The following is an 18,596-nucleotide window of genomic DNA, read 5'->3' as shown; positions in this document are numbered from 1 at the left end:
CACCGCAGATACCCTCATCGACATCGACACAGTGAAAGAATTCTGTGAGAAGAGTTCTAAATGGATACTAAAGAGGGAGAAAGAGGTGGATATGATGAAGGACATCAAAACCAGGGCAGATAACATTGACTTCAGCATTGGCCATGTTACCCAGTCACAGACCAGAGGTAAAGCCTTTCTGCAATATATGAAGAGCAAGGTAACCCAGGGTACTGCAGACAGGAGGCGAGCAGAGCCGGAGGAGGAGCTGGCTGCTCTGCTGAAGTCCACTCTGGAAGGCCTGGGGGAGCTCGACTGCTTCCTGGATGCGGTGGAGAATCTGGCGGTCACCTCACTTCCTTTGTTCATGGAAGAGAACCAGGTGTTACATCTGCCAGAAGGGATCAGCCCTGTAACGGTTCAGCTCGTCATCATTGCTGAACAGATGATCTGCCCTCACCTCATCAAGTTTAAAAGAGTTGCAGACGCCTTCTTCTGCCCCAAATCAGAATGTGGAAGTGCTGGCATATCAGCTGGACAAATACATAAGGACCACCGAGGAAATCTGTGAGAAGTTAGAGAAAAGGTCTTGCCTTAAAATATTATGCACATTTTGAAAAATAAACATCTATTGTAAAAAATATTTTCTTGTTTTTCCCAGTTCCTTCTGTCTTTTGCCCAAAGATGAACTACGATACACTGGTAGACCTCGCTGTGGATTTGTCTGAAGACGACACACAAAGGATGCTTCATCACATTAATCAGCTCGAGGAACTCAGGTACGTGTAACTCCTTTATGTGGTTTTTGTCAACACAGCTGTGCAAGGTCTGATGATAATGAAAACGATGACATGCACTCATTAATTGGCTTGATTGTTGTTTACCGCAAGGATCAACACAAATCTTTGTTCACACGTTTATAGTTCCCAGATGATGAATGCTAATGTCTTTGGTTAGCAACTGACTTTACCTCTAGCGCTCAGTCAAACTTAATCAATTTAATTGCCAGACTTTCGTTTGTCACCAAATTTCTGCAAAAGTTAAGATATTGCCTTTACCTCAGATGTACTGTTTAGTGGTAATTAGCAAACAGGCTGAACTCAGATCGTCATGCGATTGCACAAACAAAATAAATAAATGCTTACAAAATGCAAAGGAGCTGGAAACACAGCATTAATGCTTATAGATTCTGTAGGAGCCATTTTAGGGGTGTTGTTGGTGTCTCAGTTTATTTAATTTATATGTATAGTGCAATATTATTTTTGAACACTTGGTGGCAGGGTTTAGCTGCACCGGGTGTATAAAAGGGGTCACACGTGACAGGAAAGGACGAGGACACAGGAGGAAAGAGCNGCATGTTTGTTCTTAAACTGCTTTCTTAAATGGTCAGAAGTCTCGCTGGGTGACTGGGGATGCTAAACGACCTTCACATGTGTCACACAATAAAAAACATCAATTTTAACTTGAATTTCAGGTCAACGCTTGCCTCTAAAATCAAAGTCACCCATTCTAAACATACAGAACATCGGACACAACGGTTTTCGGAGGTCGGACATGTGCCTTCAAGTCGCCCACATTTTCTGAAACACACACAACAGGAGAAGGAGATATTTCACGTTCGGAAAAAAAGCCTTGAGGTGGGAACGTTTTTAAACGATTCAGGGTGAGACGATTAGTGCAGTTTCTGGTCAACATGCTGCTTTCTGGGAACACAGATTAATATAAATTCCACTTTCACAAAGGGACTATATAACACAGAAAGCACGAATAATGGACAGATAAAGGAAAGGAGATTATTTTTTTGCTCTGCTTTCGTCACCGTCAGGTGGTTCGGTGCGGGCATATAGATCTGACTCGTTTAATTTTGTTACTCGCTATACTAAAAGTCGTTTCCACAGTGTTGCCGTATTGTATTCTCCGCTTTGTTCCTTCTGCGTCGCGGTTGAACTTTTTGCGCCGGTATTCCTTACCCTTACTGATGAGTGCACCTGGTCGGGAGCAAGGTTTTACGGGACCAGGAAGGGGAAAACATGGAACCTTTTTATGTTTTCGACAAGAGACGGAGAAAAACTGCGAGTTTGGGGGCAGACAACGTTGTTTGGGCCACCTGGCGACTGTTAGGACTGGAATGCTTGCCATCCTAGAGGGGAGGCCAGGTGAGGAGCGAAGATGGAGGACGCATGATAGAACCGAGAAGTTTTCTTAATGCTCACCATAATCTCCTCACTCGCCGCTCCTTTCTCGTCCCCTCACATAACCACTCCTCCATCTGCATTCCTCTTTCTTTCTCACCCACCATCACTTCTTCCATCGAGCCCTTCCTGTCCCTTCAATGTTCTCTCTCTGTTCTCTCTCATCCCTTCCTTTTCCCTTTGTGCAACACTTGTTTCTAAATATCTCAATCTAGGTACCGTCTACATTACAGGGCCCATTTTCAGCTCGAGCAGAAATGCGTCTCCAAACTGTCACCAGTACTTTATCTCAGACCAGCCTAACAGACGTCTATTATTATCTCCCTTTACATCCATTCATTAAACCCCCTTCACTAAATCTTCACATATTGGTTGTGGCCCAGTCCTTGCTCTTGAAAGGCCTCCAAAGACCAGCAAAAAGCCCCTATAGCTGGTTTGTTCTACTGGTCTGTAGTATAAAATATGCTAAAGAATGCAATCGTTTTCCTCTCTAAAGTTGTAGGAGCCATTTTACGGGTGTTGTTGGCGTCTCAGTTTATTTAATTTATATGTATAGTGCAATATTATTTTTGAACACTTGGTGGCGGGGTTTAGCTGCACCGGGGGTATAAAAGGGGTCATAGGTAACAGGAGAGGACGAGGACACAGGAGGAAGAGCATACCGATTCCGTCAGCCCGGCAGATGCTCATACCACATCTATTGACTGTAATTAAACCTCGGTATGTAAACGGTAAATAAAACATCATTCTAAACTGCAGCAAAAGACCGGATATTCATCTGTTTGTGTCTGCGTCAGGATCACTCTAAACACTCCTGTGAAGTAATGGCAAAAGGATATACAGTAGGACATTGGAACATTAAAATTGCCACTACAAATATAATAATATATACGGAAGTATTAACAGTAAAATGTACTTTGTGTATCAAAAGAAAAGTTCTCATTATGCTATATTGTAAAGTGTTGTAGAATAATATTATTCAGTTTTTATCAGTAGCAAATACATTTACATTTCAAATCATTTTAATGTTGTAGTGTGGCAATGTGGAGCAAATTTTGGATACTTTTTACTGTGAATATTAAAATCAAAGTATTGCATCAATAATAGTGTTTTCCTATGTACAAAGTCAATAACTATAAGTATTTAATACATGTATTTGAGTAGAAAGTACAATACTTGCCTCCAAAATGTAGTGCAGTAAAAATATTATTGGTATTAAATGGAAATACTCAAGTATAGTACAAGCATGCATGTCAAAATTGTAGTAAATGTACTTAGTTACATTCCTCCATTGACTTCCATTGACAGTCTAAACAGAGAGTGAGTTCTAGGTGTGCACCAGACAACACCTGTTGTATAGATGTGTGTCCTGGCATTACCAGTTGTCTTCACACTATGTCAATTCTTGCTTTTGTCATGTTTTATTTTTCCTTTCTTCTGTAAATGTATTTTCATTTTATATATTAAGCATTTTTACCTTATACTAATACGATTGTGGAGACTCATTGGACACAGTGATGAACTGTAAATCAGGGTGTTTCCATGGATGCAACCCTGGAGGAAAAACGCATCCACCAAGTGAGGTCAGTTCTGTCTATGTGACCCGGTTTCTGACATTTGAGGCCAAAAAACCCAAAACTGTTGTCCTGCCATCCCCCAGTATGATCCTCGCCTTGAATATATTCAGACCTCTTGTCATAATTTATAAAAAAATATTCATTGCTGTTATTTTTCTAAGACCAACACACAGACACCAACTTACTCCTCTCACAGGCAACAAGAATGAATCAGAGGTTTTTAATAAGCAATTAAACAAAATATGATTCTTTATTGTTATGTTAAGAAACTCAGTCAACACAGTATTACATGTTAACTGGTAAATGGAAAAACTTCACTTCACTTTTTTTAACAAACAAACCAACAGAATCATTTGAAAGTCACAAAATCATGTAAGGATTGAAGAAACAAAGAATCAATTTTCTAGAAAATGCTTTTTTTTAACTTTTATGCAATAAATGCTGCATGTAGATTAAAAAGAAATACTTCAAAATAAAAATAAAATCTACACATGGTTAGACAAATCTACAGTGGTTTAAATATCCTTCAAAAGCCATTTGGGTAAACTTCATTAGAACCCGAGAGAAAGGGAAAAGTTTTTTGGAAATGTTCAGGAAACAGGAAAGTAACTTATCTACCAATTGGCATGATTATCATTATTGTGGCAATATGGGACTGAAATTGAACCCGCATGCGTTAATGCCAAGGAGACATGATTCAAAAATTATTACAATACTGAAAAACATAAAGCAAGGTAAAACAAGCACTGTCTCCCACACCTAGACACAAATAATGTTTTTTTACACTAAAGGACCACAACACCACCGATAATCTGAGCTAAATCAAACGTTGTTCACAAGACAGAGCAGACCAATGAGAAGCTGAAAGGCTCAGTATCTAACTCCTGGTTGGGCCATGAAACCAGCAGGAACACTCATGACTGGAGGAGGCTGCATGTTGACAATGACCACATTGTTTTTCTTGCGAAACTTTAACTCACGTTGCATCTGGCACCAGGAGCACCACTCACAGAAACAGGAACTCGCAATGTCGTTACAAAGGGAACCCTGTGGAGAACCAGAGTACTGATAAGGCCCTTTTTTTTATAAATGTGTTCTTGTTATTTTTTAAAGTCTTACATTATCTACAATGAAAAAACTAAAATGTTGATTTTAATAAAAGGGATTATGTCAACAGATTTCACATAACTGTATTAGGTTAGTTGAAAGCAATAATATTAAGTTTTACAAAATATTTTTATTTTATTTTAATCTGAAATGATTAGGTTCAACTTGATGTTATTGCTTTGAACTAACCTATTACAGTTATGTGAAATCTGCTGACATAATACATTTAATTTAAGTCATCGTTTCAGTTGTTTCAGTGTAGTTGTTCCAATTATGTTTTAATATGTGAACAGAGAACATGACAAACATGTTTTCTTGAACCTCAGGAATGTAGGCTATATCATTATTCATGCTTAATTCAAATGTATAAATAATCATACAGGCTACATTTTCTGTCGATGTTTACCTTGATACCGTATCTGTGTCGAATGCCGACCCGTAGAGCTAGCGCTGCAGGAGGCGCACACAGCGGCAGGCCGCAGGCGGCTGTGATAGCGGGGGTGAGCATGTCACATAATGGGAGACAACGGTTCTCTCCAAACCTCCCTGAAACTGTGCAGGCCAGACAAGGGCAGCACCAGAAACCATAGCAACCTGAAAAACAAGCAGTTTTAATAGATGTGTAATATCAAGTGTAACTGGTCTATTAGATTAAAGAATAAAACACAAATTATTCAAACATTGAAGCCTTTTACAAATGAATCTGACAGTAATTTGAATGAACAGGATTGAAGGTTGTGGTGTTGATTCTTACAGGTGCTGGTGTCCTCACAACAGTCAAAGAGGCCCGTGTTCCAGTCTGTCAAAGGGTATGCCATTGGCTCTGTAACTTCACCACAGCTGGATAGAAATGAACCTGTCAACACACAGAAAGTTGGTTTAGCAAGAACATATAGGTTAAATCATTTAAAAGTTACACATGAGGAATGCAATATACATATTTAATCCTTAAAGAATTCCAGATTATTTTCTTTCATAGAAGATAACAAACAGGACATTTCTCGACAATTATACTATATCTTTTGTGTGAAAAAGTCTTAAAAAAAGAAGCAACAGGATGAGTCGTGGTGTAGGCTATTCACTTGTTAAGGTTAGGAGAATATTTATTTCAGTTTGGGCATAATATTTTTTAGATGGCCAAGTGAAGCCGATGCACAAAAATTTACAGAATGACTCACAGACGCGGACGGCTCTATTGTGATATAAATCACAACAGAGCCGGTATTGAGGTCCTAAATATTATAATCATAGAAACACCGGTTTATGTTAATTTCCTATCAGCAACAACTTATTAGAGTATGATTATCATCAGATGCCACTGCGTATGGTTAGACTAATTCAGCCTTGATTTCTGTGTGTAGTCAGTAGAATGAACATCTTCCATAGTTCATCAAAAATATATAATAAATTGATCATCTAAAGCCAATGTAGACATTGAGAACATGGAGGGAGTTGCAGTGACAGGGAAAGGTCTCTTCACATTGCTTCAGATAAGCTAGTGTACACAGCACTCCTCAGGGTGTGTGAGCTTGAGTCTTTGAGGCCTGGGCAGCACTGATGTGAGAGTGCTGCTGTTACCGAGTGAATGACTGCAGTTTGCCTTTTAAATAGCCATGGACCCAGGAGGAGCCACCATGATACAAACACAGATGATTTCCATGTATTTATGGAAATGTAATACGAGCAGATCCTTTTTTTGTTTTTGTATTCCAGTTATTATTTCATTACATTTAAGTAACGTTGCATTTGATCTATATATGGCCCAGTAGTAACTTGTAGTATAAAAAAAAAAAACGTTTCTCTGTTTTTGTGATAAGGTTACAATGACTTGCAAATATGATGCATGTGGCTATGTTAAAAATACAATTATAATAAACGCTTTTTTTCCCTCCTTTACCTCCTCTTCACTGGATCATGTAAGCTGCCAAATTTGAGAATCAGCTTTCATTTTACTTTTAAAATAAATATACTTAATTTCTTGACAGCAACATTAAAAAATCTCACCTGATTAAGCTGAAAGCCTTGTTGTCACGTCCAATTGCAGGGGGAATATGCCTTGTATGAGGAGCGGCACCTCATGCATTGGGCAAGTAAGCCCGAACAATGCTGCAGAACCTGCCTGAACCCAAAAGCAAGGAAAGGTAGAAACAGCATCAACAGCATTGTGCCGTTTTTATGTTAAAACAGGTGTGGCAAACCAGTCAGACACGGTCCTTGCAAAGGATTGTGAACATTTTTAAGGACGGTGAAAATGAATGCACGGTTGTCATGGCTAATTGTTTCTTACCTTACCTCTGTGTTTGACTCTGTTGGGATCCACTTCATGTGTTTCGTAGTGAAATTATAAGCTGAGGTTGAAACCTTTGTGTTTTAAGTAAAACCCATTTGACGATAAGACATTTCTCCTTGGTTAAAGGTGACCTATCATGCAAAATCCACTTTTGTAAGTCTTTTATACATGAATATGTGTCCCCGGTGTTCCAGGGAACTCACCAAGTGTCAGAAAACACAACCCTCTCTATTTTCCTCCATACCCAAACCTCTTAAAAAGGGGCTGCAATGGATCTGATACAGACTGATCCAGATTTGAACACTTCTATGACGTCACAGAAGTGGTGCTACGGCTATTGGGCCAACTCCACCAATCAGGAGGAGACAGCCACGGACATTGCCGTTCGAAAGCGCTGAAGACGCTGTAGTACATATGCCAGGCCTGTAGATGGTGCTGTTCTCACAGAATCAGCCCATGCAAAGACAGTGTTAAATTGAGCGAAATGAGGAATGGATAAAATGCATGATCTGTTTGGTATTTTGAAAAATAAAAAGTATAAATATGCCTTATATAGGTATGGTCCTACACTATTCAAATATAGCATGATAGGTCCACTTTAAGTTTTCCAAAAGAAAATTTGCATTATAATTGATTCATCCTAGTAGAGGTTCCACATAACATAGCTTAACATGTGCTCTCCTATTATATCACTATATCGCTTTTTTGTAGTTTCAAGCTTTCAATGAACATGACATCAGAAATTTGTTTTTACAGGTGTCATACGGTTTTTCTATATTTCTGTCTCACGATAATTGAGAAAGGATGCAGGAGGGGAAAACTGTAGTATCCCAGCAAAAAAGTAGTTTTCTTTATTTTTTTAAATCAAGGAGATATGTTGTGCCTGGCATGAATGTAACGAACAACTGTAATTCAATAACATATTGCTTGCTACCATAAAAGCCAAGTTGTCTCTTACATAATAACATCTCCAGCATGATTCTATTAAAGTTGAGATTCTTTTGTATGATTTATTACAGGGAGTTTCCTTACAGCTATATTTTTGTTACAATGAAATGTGAGTGGAGTAAATAAATGAAGTGGACAGGTAACTAAGCTCTCTCTATATTTGTTTTTATGTTGACAGGAAGACATGCCATCATGAATACCTCATCAGGCTGGAATCTGTTTCCACAGTTGTGGCTGAGATCTGGAACTGCAATGGCCAAACAATATCCACACTTCCAAACAGTGTCAGTGTCCCCTCGTGCCCTGTATTCATTTATTCCAGTGTTTAATGTAATGTCTGTAGATAAAGAACATAGATAACATAATGAGTGCTTAAAAACGAGTCTTTTATTAATAGTGTTGTATACTACCCGCTTCTGGTAATCACATTGAAATATAACACTGTTTTAGACAAGATTTAAGTATTACTAAGCAGCAATAAAACGTCCAAATGATCATTTACATAGCCAAGATGGAAGGGCTAAAAGGGCATCCTGACCACAGTCATTTAATTATTAATACACCAAACTATTATTTCTTAAATTCGTCAATGCTCTCAAAAGGGGGCATCTAATCTAATATGAAAAAAACATGTTTCCACCTAGAAGTAACCATAAAAAGCAAAATCCTTTTCAGTTTAACACTCCAACTGTATTAAGCTTGTAGGTCCAACCTTGCCAAAAGGCTCTTCTAAAAATCTTAATAATGGAAGAATCACAAAAAATATATATATATACTGTTGCTGTATACTGTTCATTTTAATCTGTGAAATGCTGTAAAAAGTTTTTTTTACTGCATGTCAGCTCATGTGCTTGTATGTCATAATTTAGCTTCATGTATAGGAGTAAGACCGAGCTACTGGTCTCTTTTTCACCAGTTGTTTAGGCACCACTGTTTCCAGCAGCCTCCTCACTAGGTCCAGTCTGCCTGTCTTGATCAGAGAGCGGGATAGCTCTGTGACCTCCTCTGTGTGAGTCCTGTAGAGGCACCTGAGCTCGGATTTTACAACGTCCTTAGGGTACTTCTCCTCTGCCTTTTGCACCCACAGCTCTAGTTGGGCGATGGCGAGGCTTGGGTCAGGGCCTCCCAGCATGAACAGAGTCAGGAGAGCCTGCAGGAGGCAGCGCAGGGCCGTGGTGTCCGTGCTGCCCGGCCTCTCCAGCTCCACAGCCAGTTTGAAGCAGTCTGCAGCGTTTTGCTCCTCGCCCTTCAGCAGGAGGCAGCGTCCTCTGAGCACGTGCAGGTCCGGCAGGCTGTCCCCCAGCTCAAACTGAAGGGCATGGGACAGACTCACCAACGCACTGTTCACTGCGCCCTCATCCACCAAAAGGCTCTCCTGAAGGGCATCTACACCCATGTAGTAGTACACCTAAAAAGAAAAGACATGAATTATGTTTGTATTTAATATATATTTAGAAATCTATCTTTATTGCTCATTATTAGTTTGTGTCTTTACCTGTGCCATCTCCAGGTGAGTCCGCAGACACGGACGTACAGTCAGGACCTTGTCCAAATCTTTTCTGGCCTCAACTAGTTTCTGTCGGTCTGGAATTCCACCTTGAGCATATTTTGCCTTCTCCAGGTCCCTGACATAAAGCATCACATTGATCTAAAGAAAAAATAAATAACTTTGAATAAATAAGGGAATATAAATACTAAGGCTGCACAATATACATTTGTTGTCAATGAAAACTTCTCGAAAGACTGATATCGCTTGTGTTTTTGTGATGATTTCTTGAGTGATTTGAATGTACGGCAAGTTGGTCGAAACCAACTACGATTTTCTACTTGCATAATCAGTAATTGTATATGCATGATTCTTTGAGGAGAAAACTGTTTTATAGATTAAAACAACTGAACTTTCAGTCGACGAAGAAGTTCAGGACAATCGTAAAAGAGTATCAGTATAGAAAACCGTACTTCAAACTGTAATAACAATAATTTATTTTTACTTTTTTTGTTCAGTTCAATGCTCAATTTGTTCGCAAAAATGAATTATTTTGAAATAATATCTTGAACTAACAATTTGTTGTATTTTAGTTGTATTTTGAAACGAGCGCAACTGAGTACATTTAATTCAGTCATATTGTATTTATTATTCAACAATGGCATCGCCCATTGCCAATGTGTTTCTCATCTGAACAGCCCTATTGAATACATACTGTACCATGCACAAATGACAACACCAGTGATTAACATCAGGAATTTGGATTTCTGTGCATCTTTCAGACAAATTAATGCAAATTGTCTTGCATTAAAAGGGATTTCACGTTGTAGGTTTTGCCAGCTTGGTTTCAGGATGCGTTGCCGGGCGGCAGTACCTTAGCGCGGGTGCAGTAGGCCTGCCAGTTGAGCTCTGGGTCTGGGAGCACGTTCAGGGCCATGTTGCACATCCCTGTGGCCATCTCATGTTTGCCCAGCAGAAAGAAGACCTTTGCCAGAAGGTTCAGGGTGAATGCATCCTCACTGGCCAAGTTTATGGCCTAAAGGACAAAGACAAGTATGTTACGATGAATATATACAAATATTATCACTTGACATCATTATTGAATCAGGTTTTCCTGTAAGTTTATCTATTTCTATTTGAAACAGGGTTTTGGTCGGCATAAACGCATAGACACAGCAAAGGTGGATGTGTTTAACAGGAAGTAACTTTTACAAGGGGCTTTGTCAATTCAATTTAAACTCAAATAGCTTTATTAGCATGACCATAATGTACATACAGTATTGCCAAAGCTCTGTACAATTGCAAAATCCATACACAAATATACAAACTGGTTAACTGCTTTTTCTATTACTGGAAGAAACTGTATAATGTATAATATATTGATAATGATATAATGATAATGTCAGGTTGATTTTAGTCAAATGATTATCATACTGTATAGGAGTCCCTTATATTCTCCAAGCTTGCCTGATATTTGGTGAAATATCTCAATGTGTGAGTTAACTTACAGTTCCATAGCAGGATAGAGGATCAGAGGCAGAGTAGCCACAGTCATGTATGGACATGGGAACAGTGGTGAACTCTTCCTTCCTCTCCAACATGATGCCAACATAACACCAGGCAAGAGCTGAGGGGAGATACCAAAATCAGAGTGTATACCAGTTTCTGACAAAACCAACCATGTGTCGTTTGTCTCCCTCTAGATTAAAGAAATTGCTACTACTGTGTGTTACAACATCTTAAATACAGTCTTTGTTATTACTAAAACACTACAATAGTTGAGGTTCCATTGTATGGATTTCAATGTAAGGTTTGAACTAAAGTAGGCCCATATATTTGCAGCATGTAAATAAGTCAGCACAGCTTCACTTCACGTTCAACTTTACGCCTCTAAATGTACAAAAGAGCAGCTATGCTCACAGATAAACCTGATGTGATTACCTTTGTGTTGCGATTTGTCTGAATCTAATGTTTCTTTGAGAAGCTTCAGACCCTTATTGTAGTGAGAGAGTCTGGAGTATTCAGAGTCCACCTTGGTCTTTACTATGTCGTCAAGTCTGCGGGGAGAAAGTTACTTAATAAAAATGACACATCATGTGATGTGGTGGTTCATCATATGTTTTCGTTTTGTACCTTATGTAGATAGTGGCCATTTTAAAATACCAGCTTCTTTTTTCCTCTACTGATATCTGAAAAACAACAATACATACAAGTATTTAGTACGTTCTACAATTATATTTATTTTACAGGAACACATATTTGCATTGGTTTTATTGCTATTCCACCTTAAAGGTAGGGTAGGTAATTCCCTTCAGAAACACTTTTTGTTATATTCCATGGAATGCTCTTAACATCCCGACAGCAATGAATACATTAAATGCTTTGGCAATAAATACATTAAAAAAATGTCATCTGTGGAAGCCGTAGTACTGTAAGAAGCTAGACCAATCATCTGAGCCGGCCCGGCTAAAATAACTGGATGGCCTACCTGTCTTTCAGCCTTCCATCTGTGCACACACTTATCTCATGCCCTCATTGGTCATGTGCACATTTGTGTGTGTTGGAGGAGGGGCTCTGTAAGGAAGTCTGAAGGAAGGGGCAGATTTTTTCGGCTGTGTACTTTCAAATTCTAGCGCACTCGAGCTGGTTTCTCCATTCTTACCTACCCACCTTTAATAAAGAGCGTTTTGCTTTGATCGTGAAAAGTAGTAAGCTGTGGACAAGTGTTCTGAAGAATAAGAAATGTGAATATTATTTATATATCAGTTGTTGTGAACCAAGTTACATATTTATAAATCTTCTGAGCATAGCCCAATCCTTAACCTTCAGTAAAAGATGGTGGATCAATTGAATCATAGACGAGAAGTATATTTAATGATATTAAAGGATCATCAACATAAATACCAACCAATTAAATGCTAGAATGTTTGGAGATATTGCATGATGGATGTAGGGTAATAGTTTCAATGCTCCTGCTTACATTTAAATTATACCAACAAATATTGCTTTTGAATCTCACCAGATGACCCCCATAGTCCAGGGCTCTGTTGTAAAGCGTCAATGCTGCTGTCAGTCTGTCTCTCAGGTCCTCTTCACTGTCCAGCTCCACATCGTAGGGATAAACGTAAGCCTGCTCCACCAGGCATCGAGCCGCCAGGATCCTGGTCTCCTCCTGAGAGGCCTCTCCAGCGTCTAAGCCCATGAGGTGGGACACTTTCTCCACACACTCGCTCGCATCCAGCTCTCTTCCAAGCTTGTCATAAACGTAGCCCAGATTGGCCCAGGCATTGAGGTTACCAGGGTCTTCTTTACAAATAGTCCTGAAAGGCCAAGAGACAGAGATATAGACAGAAACAGAGAGGTTAGAATAAGCTTCTTCCATCAAAGGGTCTTCAATATTGAAAGTGATTTATAAGTGAACTATTTTATGTTCCTATTTTGACAAGAATACAATTATTGAAAAGACCTTCATGGTCCTCAGAAGATGAATAATACTGGTGATGTCTTGACCTTTTATTTAAAGCATCAATCCGTTTGACATTTAAAAATAATTGTAATATTCTGACAACAATCAGATGGATTTCCATGAAAATTGGTACAAACATTCATGTTACCCAGAGAATGAATTGTGATAACTTCGGTTGATTTTTCGTTTTTCATCTCATTTCATCATAAGGTTAAAATTATAGTTAATACCACAAGTTTATATGCCTCCGCCAACTAGTCAAGTTGCAGTTTTTCATCCATGTTTGACCTAAATGTCAAAAATTCATAATTTTATCCTACTAGATATTTGTGTAAAATTGTCGTTATTAGCATTTACATGTTAGAGGTCACTGTGACTTTTAATCACCAAATTTGAATCTGTTTTTTATTGTCCTTTTTTTAGGGGACATTTCTGCCAGATGTACTAGACACCCCTCAATGTGCTAATGTTTGAACAATAGCATGACAACAATCCTAAGATGGTAAGATTTATACTGAGATTTAGTTGAAAGAACTGCTGTGCCTTTATCGAGCGTCACAGAGAAGCTAGCATGCAATGGGCTCTGGTCATTTGTTATTCCAATGAACTGAGGTATCAGGATAGGCTGATCTGTAGCAGCAAAGAGGAAGTACATAAAATGATGCATAGATAAGATAAAATCAAGTAAAATACAATTTACTAGTGAAATACAAAGTTATGAGTATCTTAAGCTTGAGAGTACTATACCAACTACAAAAGGTAAAAAAAGGAGAAGTAATAGTTAATCGGAGGGATATACATTTCAATCATTAGAACAACATTGCGGTTTATTACGCATGTTATTGGGTAGTTAGCATGGGCAGCAGTCTTTTTCTGCAGAAGGTGACAAGACAAAATTAAGAAATAAATCCATTATTCTTGAACTCGTACTTTTGTTTATCATGCCTAATTTTTACTAAGGCCAAACAAGTCAAATATGTGTGTGGTCATATTAACAGCATGTTTGGTATGCAGATTTCTGTATTTGGGGGATAACATTCATAATCTGTCAACAACCGTGACTTCATGAAAGGGGGGTCTTGACTTTGGTTGATGTTTGACTATTGCAGGTAAAAGGGGAGGTTGGCCTTTGTGCTGCTTTCATGTTGCTGTGAACACATGCAGTGTGGTATTTCTTGGTCAGCTCACAGATATTAAGCATATGTAGTGAGACAAATTGTAACCTGTGTTGTATTTCTGTTTTAGAGACAGAATAAAACACATAACTAGTTAAGATCTGGAGTGAAATCATGTCACAACAATCATCATCATGTACTCAAAACTCTTGCTTAGTGAATGTTAGGGATATTCTGCCTTCAACAAAAAAGCAGTGTGTGATCACCTGAATATTTCCTCAGCTGTGTCAAAGTGTTCCAGGTGGAAAGCCAGCAGACCCAGCAGATTTCGGACAGCGTACTGCAGATATCCAGCTTCAGCCTCCAGCTCCCCTCTCAGGCTCTCCTGTTTCAGGTAAGTGTCTCTGAGTCTCAGCTTCACAGGCCCCACAGGATCACAGTTGAGACTGAGGTCCAGGTGGAAGTGGCCTGGGATGTAGTCCATGTCTTCCATCAGAGACTCGATGTCCTCTGTGCAGCCTGCCTCCATGGCGTCTAACTCCTCCTATTAAAAAAGACAAGAAATACAATAAGGAAACAGCTTTTATATTTTATAAAATATCCAACACAATAAAATACTGTGTCCTCCTTACTCTGAGGTGAAATCTACTGCAACAGAAGTCACCAACCCACTCCTGACACCCAGGTACAGACAGGTTGAACAGGTTAGGCTTGGGAGTGACTAGGGAGTGGAATAGCTGATGAAGTGGGGGTGATGTGTATAACTATGGATACATATCTATCTCTATCACTTTTTCGAAATTTTAACTTCCTCTTCCTTAAGTCTTTTCATTTTTTCCTCAATTCATAAAGAACGTTGTACAACTTTGTTTTTTTACAGGAGAACCAAATGACATTCCTTTAAGTCCACCCTGACAGGGTAATATTATGTTTGTCTTGAGTTTTGTGAAACATAGGTTTGAATTCTTGTTTTAGAGAATGTTCCAGTTTACCATATCTGTCCCTGCCTGTCAGCTGTAGGAAACCAAAGAATGTGAACCATCAGGATACGTGCGACTTGGGAAAACTGTGAAGGAAACTCATGCTACAACTGTAAATGAACATTTTAACACTTACATTACAAAAATTAGTTTATTATCAATAAGTGATGCACATTTTTATATTGAAAACATCTTGTTCAGTGTTTTCACATCACAACGTTTATACAGTTAAATGGTAACATATGTATAAACATTTTCTGAGATCTACTATTCACTCTGTTGATTCCTTTATACATTACATTACATGTCAGATGCTGTTTTACCCAAAGCAACTTACACACACTCAATACTGTGGGCAATCCCCACAGGAGCAATTTGGGGTGAAGTGTCTTGCCCAGGGACACAGCGGCATGCTGGCTGCATTGGGATTTGAACCTGCGCCTCCACTTGTCCATACAGTATGCACTCCTTTATTATGTACTTTATACTTCTGGTAGGGAGCTTATCTTCATTTTGTTGAAATGCATGTGATGACAAATCTAATATAAACTAAAACTAAATACATGGAGCTGTATTATAAGCTGCTAATATAATTTATAAACACCTAAAAGCAAACATTAACTCTGAGTCTTCATTATACTGCAAATCATAATTACCTTAAAAAAGCAGGCACACACAACAGCACATTTTCTTTTCAGAATGCTTCTGCATAGAAGTTCAAACACTTCCACCACAGGGTAAACTTGCTTTATAATAATCCAGTATAAAAGGAGAGTGGATATGTGTTTCAAACTCGCTGTCAAATGCATAATGATGGGCATTACAGGCCCACATCAAACGTGGTTCCCAAGCAAGTTTTTGCTCTCCAACAATGCAGGGAGAAACTACACAAAGCCTCAGCACATGAGAGACCCTTTAGAGAGATAGTTCAAAGAGAGATCAGAGAGATCCCTCCTCTGACAGCTGAGGTGCAATACCAGCTGTAAATGGGAACAAATCGATACAAAAAAAGTCCGGGAGGATTATAGAAAGAGCATCTTGCTCATGTAAATGAAACAGTTTCCTAAAGTTTGAGCAGACTACCCGAACAGTTTGGCAGTCAAATTAAGGAGTTTGAAGCAGTGGAACATCGGCACACATGTAAATGAGGAGTACTTTAATGAAAACCACACCTCATGTTAGAATAGGACTGATTCACCCGTGCTTCGCCTGGTTACTGTCAATGTGTTGCATAATGTATATTTAGTACTGCAGATTTGCCTCCTCGTTGGCAGCGTTTTCCATTGTACCATGTGGGTGTACAGAGCTCTGAAAATGTTTTCCTCTTAACAACCGTTGCCATGGTGGAAACCAGGCTGATTGCATGGTAACATAATGATTACAGATGCTCGTTTTTGTGGCTGTTCTGTGCACCCTCTTATCCAAAGAAAGAATTTAAGGCTGAAAAAGGATCCAGTGTGGATAATGGATTTTTAAGAACAGCAGCCAAGAGACAACACAAAGGTTATTATCGGTAAAATGTTGACCCCTAATAATCCCTATAGCCTTGGCAGTACTCCCCTTTAAAGTAGGATTAGGATATGTGTCCCACATACTGATATAGGTCTTTTTACTAACCCCTCGTTAACCTACTTCATTGTTTTGATGTCTGTCTTAATTTCTGGCACAAAGGACAGACAGTCAAGGGAGGAGATTGGTATATTGTGAACAGTATGAAAGTGTGCAGAGATGGCAACCCCACAGCATCAAAGTTCTCTGAAATCCTTCTCTGCAGAGATGTTACATTTACATTGACAGGAGCATAGCAGGGCCATTTGGGGCCCCTCACAAGATGTGACACTGAATACAAAGGATCATAGGATCACAGGAACGCCTTATTAATCCAGACTGTATAGCTTCTCATTAAACTGGCTGAGCTCTCCTATTAATGCCATTGATAAACCATCAGTATTTTGTCTAGTAAAAAGCATTATTAAGAATGGAGGTATGCCATGTCAATCCCCCATTAAACCGCACACTGCCAAATTGTTACCCTTATTCCCCTGAGTTGCATGCTCAGTTGATTAGGCCACAGATTTCTTTAGTGAATTACCTTTTTCTACCCATTTGACTTATTTCGAAGAAATGTGTGGGCACAAGATTTGAAGTGGTGCTTTTGTTCATTTACTTTTGGAGAATTACAGTTTAATAAAGTATTAGTTGCGTTGCCTAAGAATCTCTTTAGTCTGGACTGACTGTAAAGAACCACAGGAATGAGTGTGTGTATGTTTATTGACTTTGAGTAGTGTGAAATTCTTAAAAACAGACATATCTGTCATGCTTCATTACACTGATTTGACTCTTCACCCATCCCACCTCTACAGGGACTCTGCTGGATTTAAATGTCTTCTTCTGAACAAATTGATCGGAAATCCAGTTTTCAGATTTTTCCCAAATTAGCAATTTAAAAGGTTTGATTTTAAAATCACCTGCAACAGAAATCTATGCAACTGGAAACAGCTTAATTTGAATTGAAAGATGTATTATTGGCCGGATATATTTTCTTTACAGTAGAAATGGGTGTAAGCAAGAAAATTAGGGTTGTAAAACTAAACTTGATTTATGATACGAATCACAGGCTTGATTCTAACATTTGTTTACCTGTTCAGATCTGAGTTGATTGATTCCATGATGTTGGTTTAATCTGTGTGTAGAGCAAGGTTGACAAGTCTGCTAATGATGGAACAGGGGCGTTAGTAGAACAAGATAAACCACAGACAGTTTACTTTAAAACAGACATGGCATCCTCAATTTGCTGTTAAACGGCTCCATTCCATGGCTGTATGGTTGGGTAACATTAGCTATGTTTGCCAAACTTTGCCTGGCTTCTGCTATGTTTGGTAATCTTCTGTCAGAAGGATGTTGGAGAGATCCTGAAAGCCTGTAACAATCCCCTCCTAATGATACACACAGGGAGCAACAAACACTGACAAGCTAACCAAGTTAACCACTTGTTCCTGGAGAATCGGTCCACATTAAAAGCATTTTTTTTTAACTAGTGATGACGTTACTGCTGTACCGAAGCTTCGGAGTGTGGGTCGACTAATCCAGGAAGTTTTTTGTGTAGCACGTATCGAAGTTTGTCCCAGTTATTCCCACAATATCCAAAAACTTTACCAAGCGGGTACTTTTATTTTGAAATTACTACCGAGAGTTCCGCTCCGCGCCTCGCCACAGAAAAAAACGAAGTTGCATTGCTCTTGCATTTCTGTTTGCCGGGTTGAGAAAGAAAAGCAATGTATACGAATGTAGACGGACTGGTAGTTCAAGATAGTCAGTGTTTCTTTGTGGATGTTTTATTTTGAAGGTTGTACCGGAAGCTCTACGATATTACCCACCTGACTTGACAGTCTGGGCTCTCCAACTCTGCGGCTGCTGGTCGCTGTCATCATGCAGGTGGAATCTGCGCAATGTAGC

The 18,596-nt window shown here is 39.0% G+C and overlaps 2 protein-coding genes and 1 long non-coding RNA gene across 4 annotated transcripts; 1 reads left to right on the top strand and 2 right to left on the bottom strand.

Annotated features, from left to right (window-relative positions):
• Window positions 1-429: 429 nt before the first annotated feature.
• On the top strand, window positions 430-823 carry LOC104962877 (uncharacterized). The gene is made up of 2 exons (XR_800257.1): window positions 430-565; window positions 641-823. It is a non-coding gene; the product is annotated as an uncharacterized lncRNA (long non-coding RNA).
• Window positions 824-3,965: 3,142 nt separating this feature from the next.
• Window positions 3,966-6,967, bottom strand: LOC104962876 (cornifelin homolog B-like). The gene is made up of 4 exons (XM_010791379.1): window positions 6,860-6,967; window positions 5,610-5,711; window positions 5,262-5,449; window positions 3,966-4,795 (listed from the first exon to the last, which is right to left on the bottom strand). The coding sequence occupies exons 2-4, from the start codon at window positions 5,671-5,673 to the stop codon at window positions 4,619-4,621; spliced, it is 429 nt and encodes a 142-aa protein (XP_010789681.1). The 5' UTR covers window positions 5,674-5,711; window positions 6,860-6,967; the 3' UTR covers window positions 3,966-4,618.
• Window positions 6,968-8,461: 1,494 nt separating this feature from the next.
• ttc22 (tetratricopeptide repeat domain 22) lies at window positions 8,462-18,596 on the bottom strand. Of its 2 annotated transcripts, none has more exons than XM_010791377.1 (9): window positions 18,518-18,596; window positions 14,427-14,704; window positions 12,599-12,899; window positions 11,713-11,768; window positions 11,521-11,636; window positions 11,088-11,206; window positions 10,454-10,615; window positions 9,589-9,741; window positions 8,462-9,501 (listed from the first exon to the last, which is right to left on the bottom strand). In XM_010791377.1, the coding sequence occupies exons 1-9, from the start codon at window positions 18,569-18,571 to the stop codon at window positions 8,965-8,967; spliced, it is 1,776 nt and encodes a 591-aa protein (XP_010789679.1). In that variant the 5' UTR covers window positions 18,572-18,596; the 3' UTR covers window positions 8,462-8,964. The 2 variants fall into 2 exon arrangements, with proteins under 2 accessions (XP_010789679.1, XP_010789678.1); XM_010791376.1 differs by lacking the exon at window positions 18,518-18,596 and adding an exon at window positions 14,793-14,833.

This window comes from Notothenia coriiceps, unplaced genomic scaffold (assembly GCF_000735185.1).
Source record: "Notothenia coriiceps isolate Sejong01 unplaced genomic scaffold, NC01 NC01_scaffold00035443, whole genome shotgun sequence".
Classification (NCBI taxonomy): Eukaryota; Metazoa; Chordata; class Actinopteri; order Perciformes; family Nototheniidae; genus Notothenia; species Notothenia coriiceps.
This window is presented reverse-complemented; position numbering and strand designations above follow the sequence as displayed.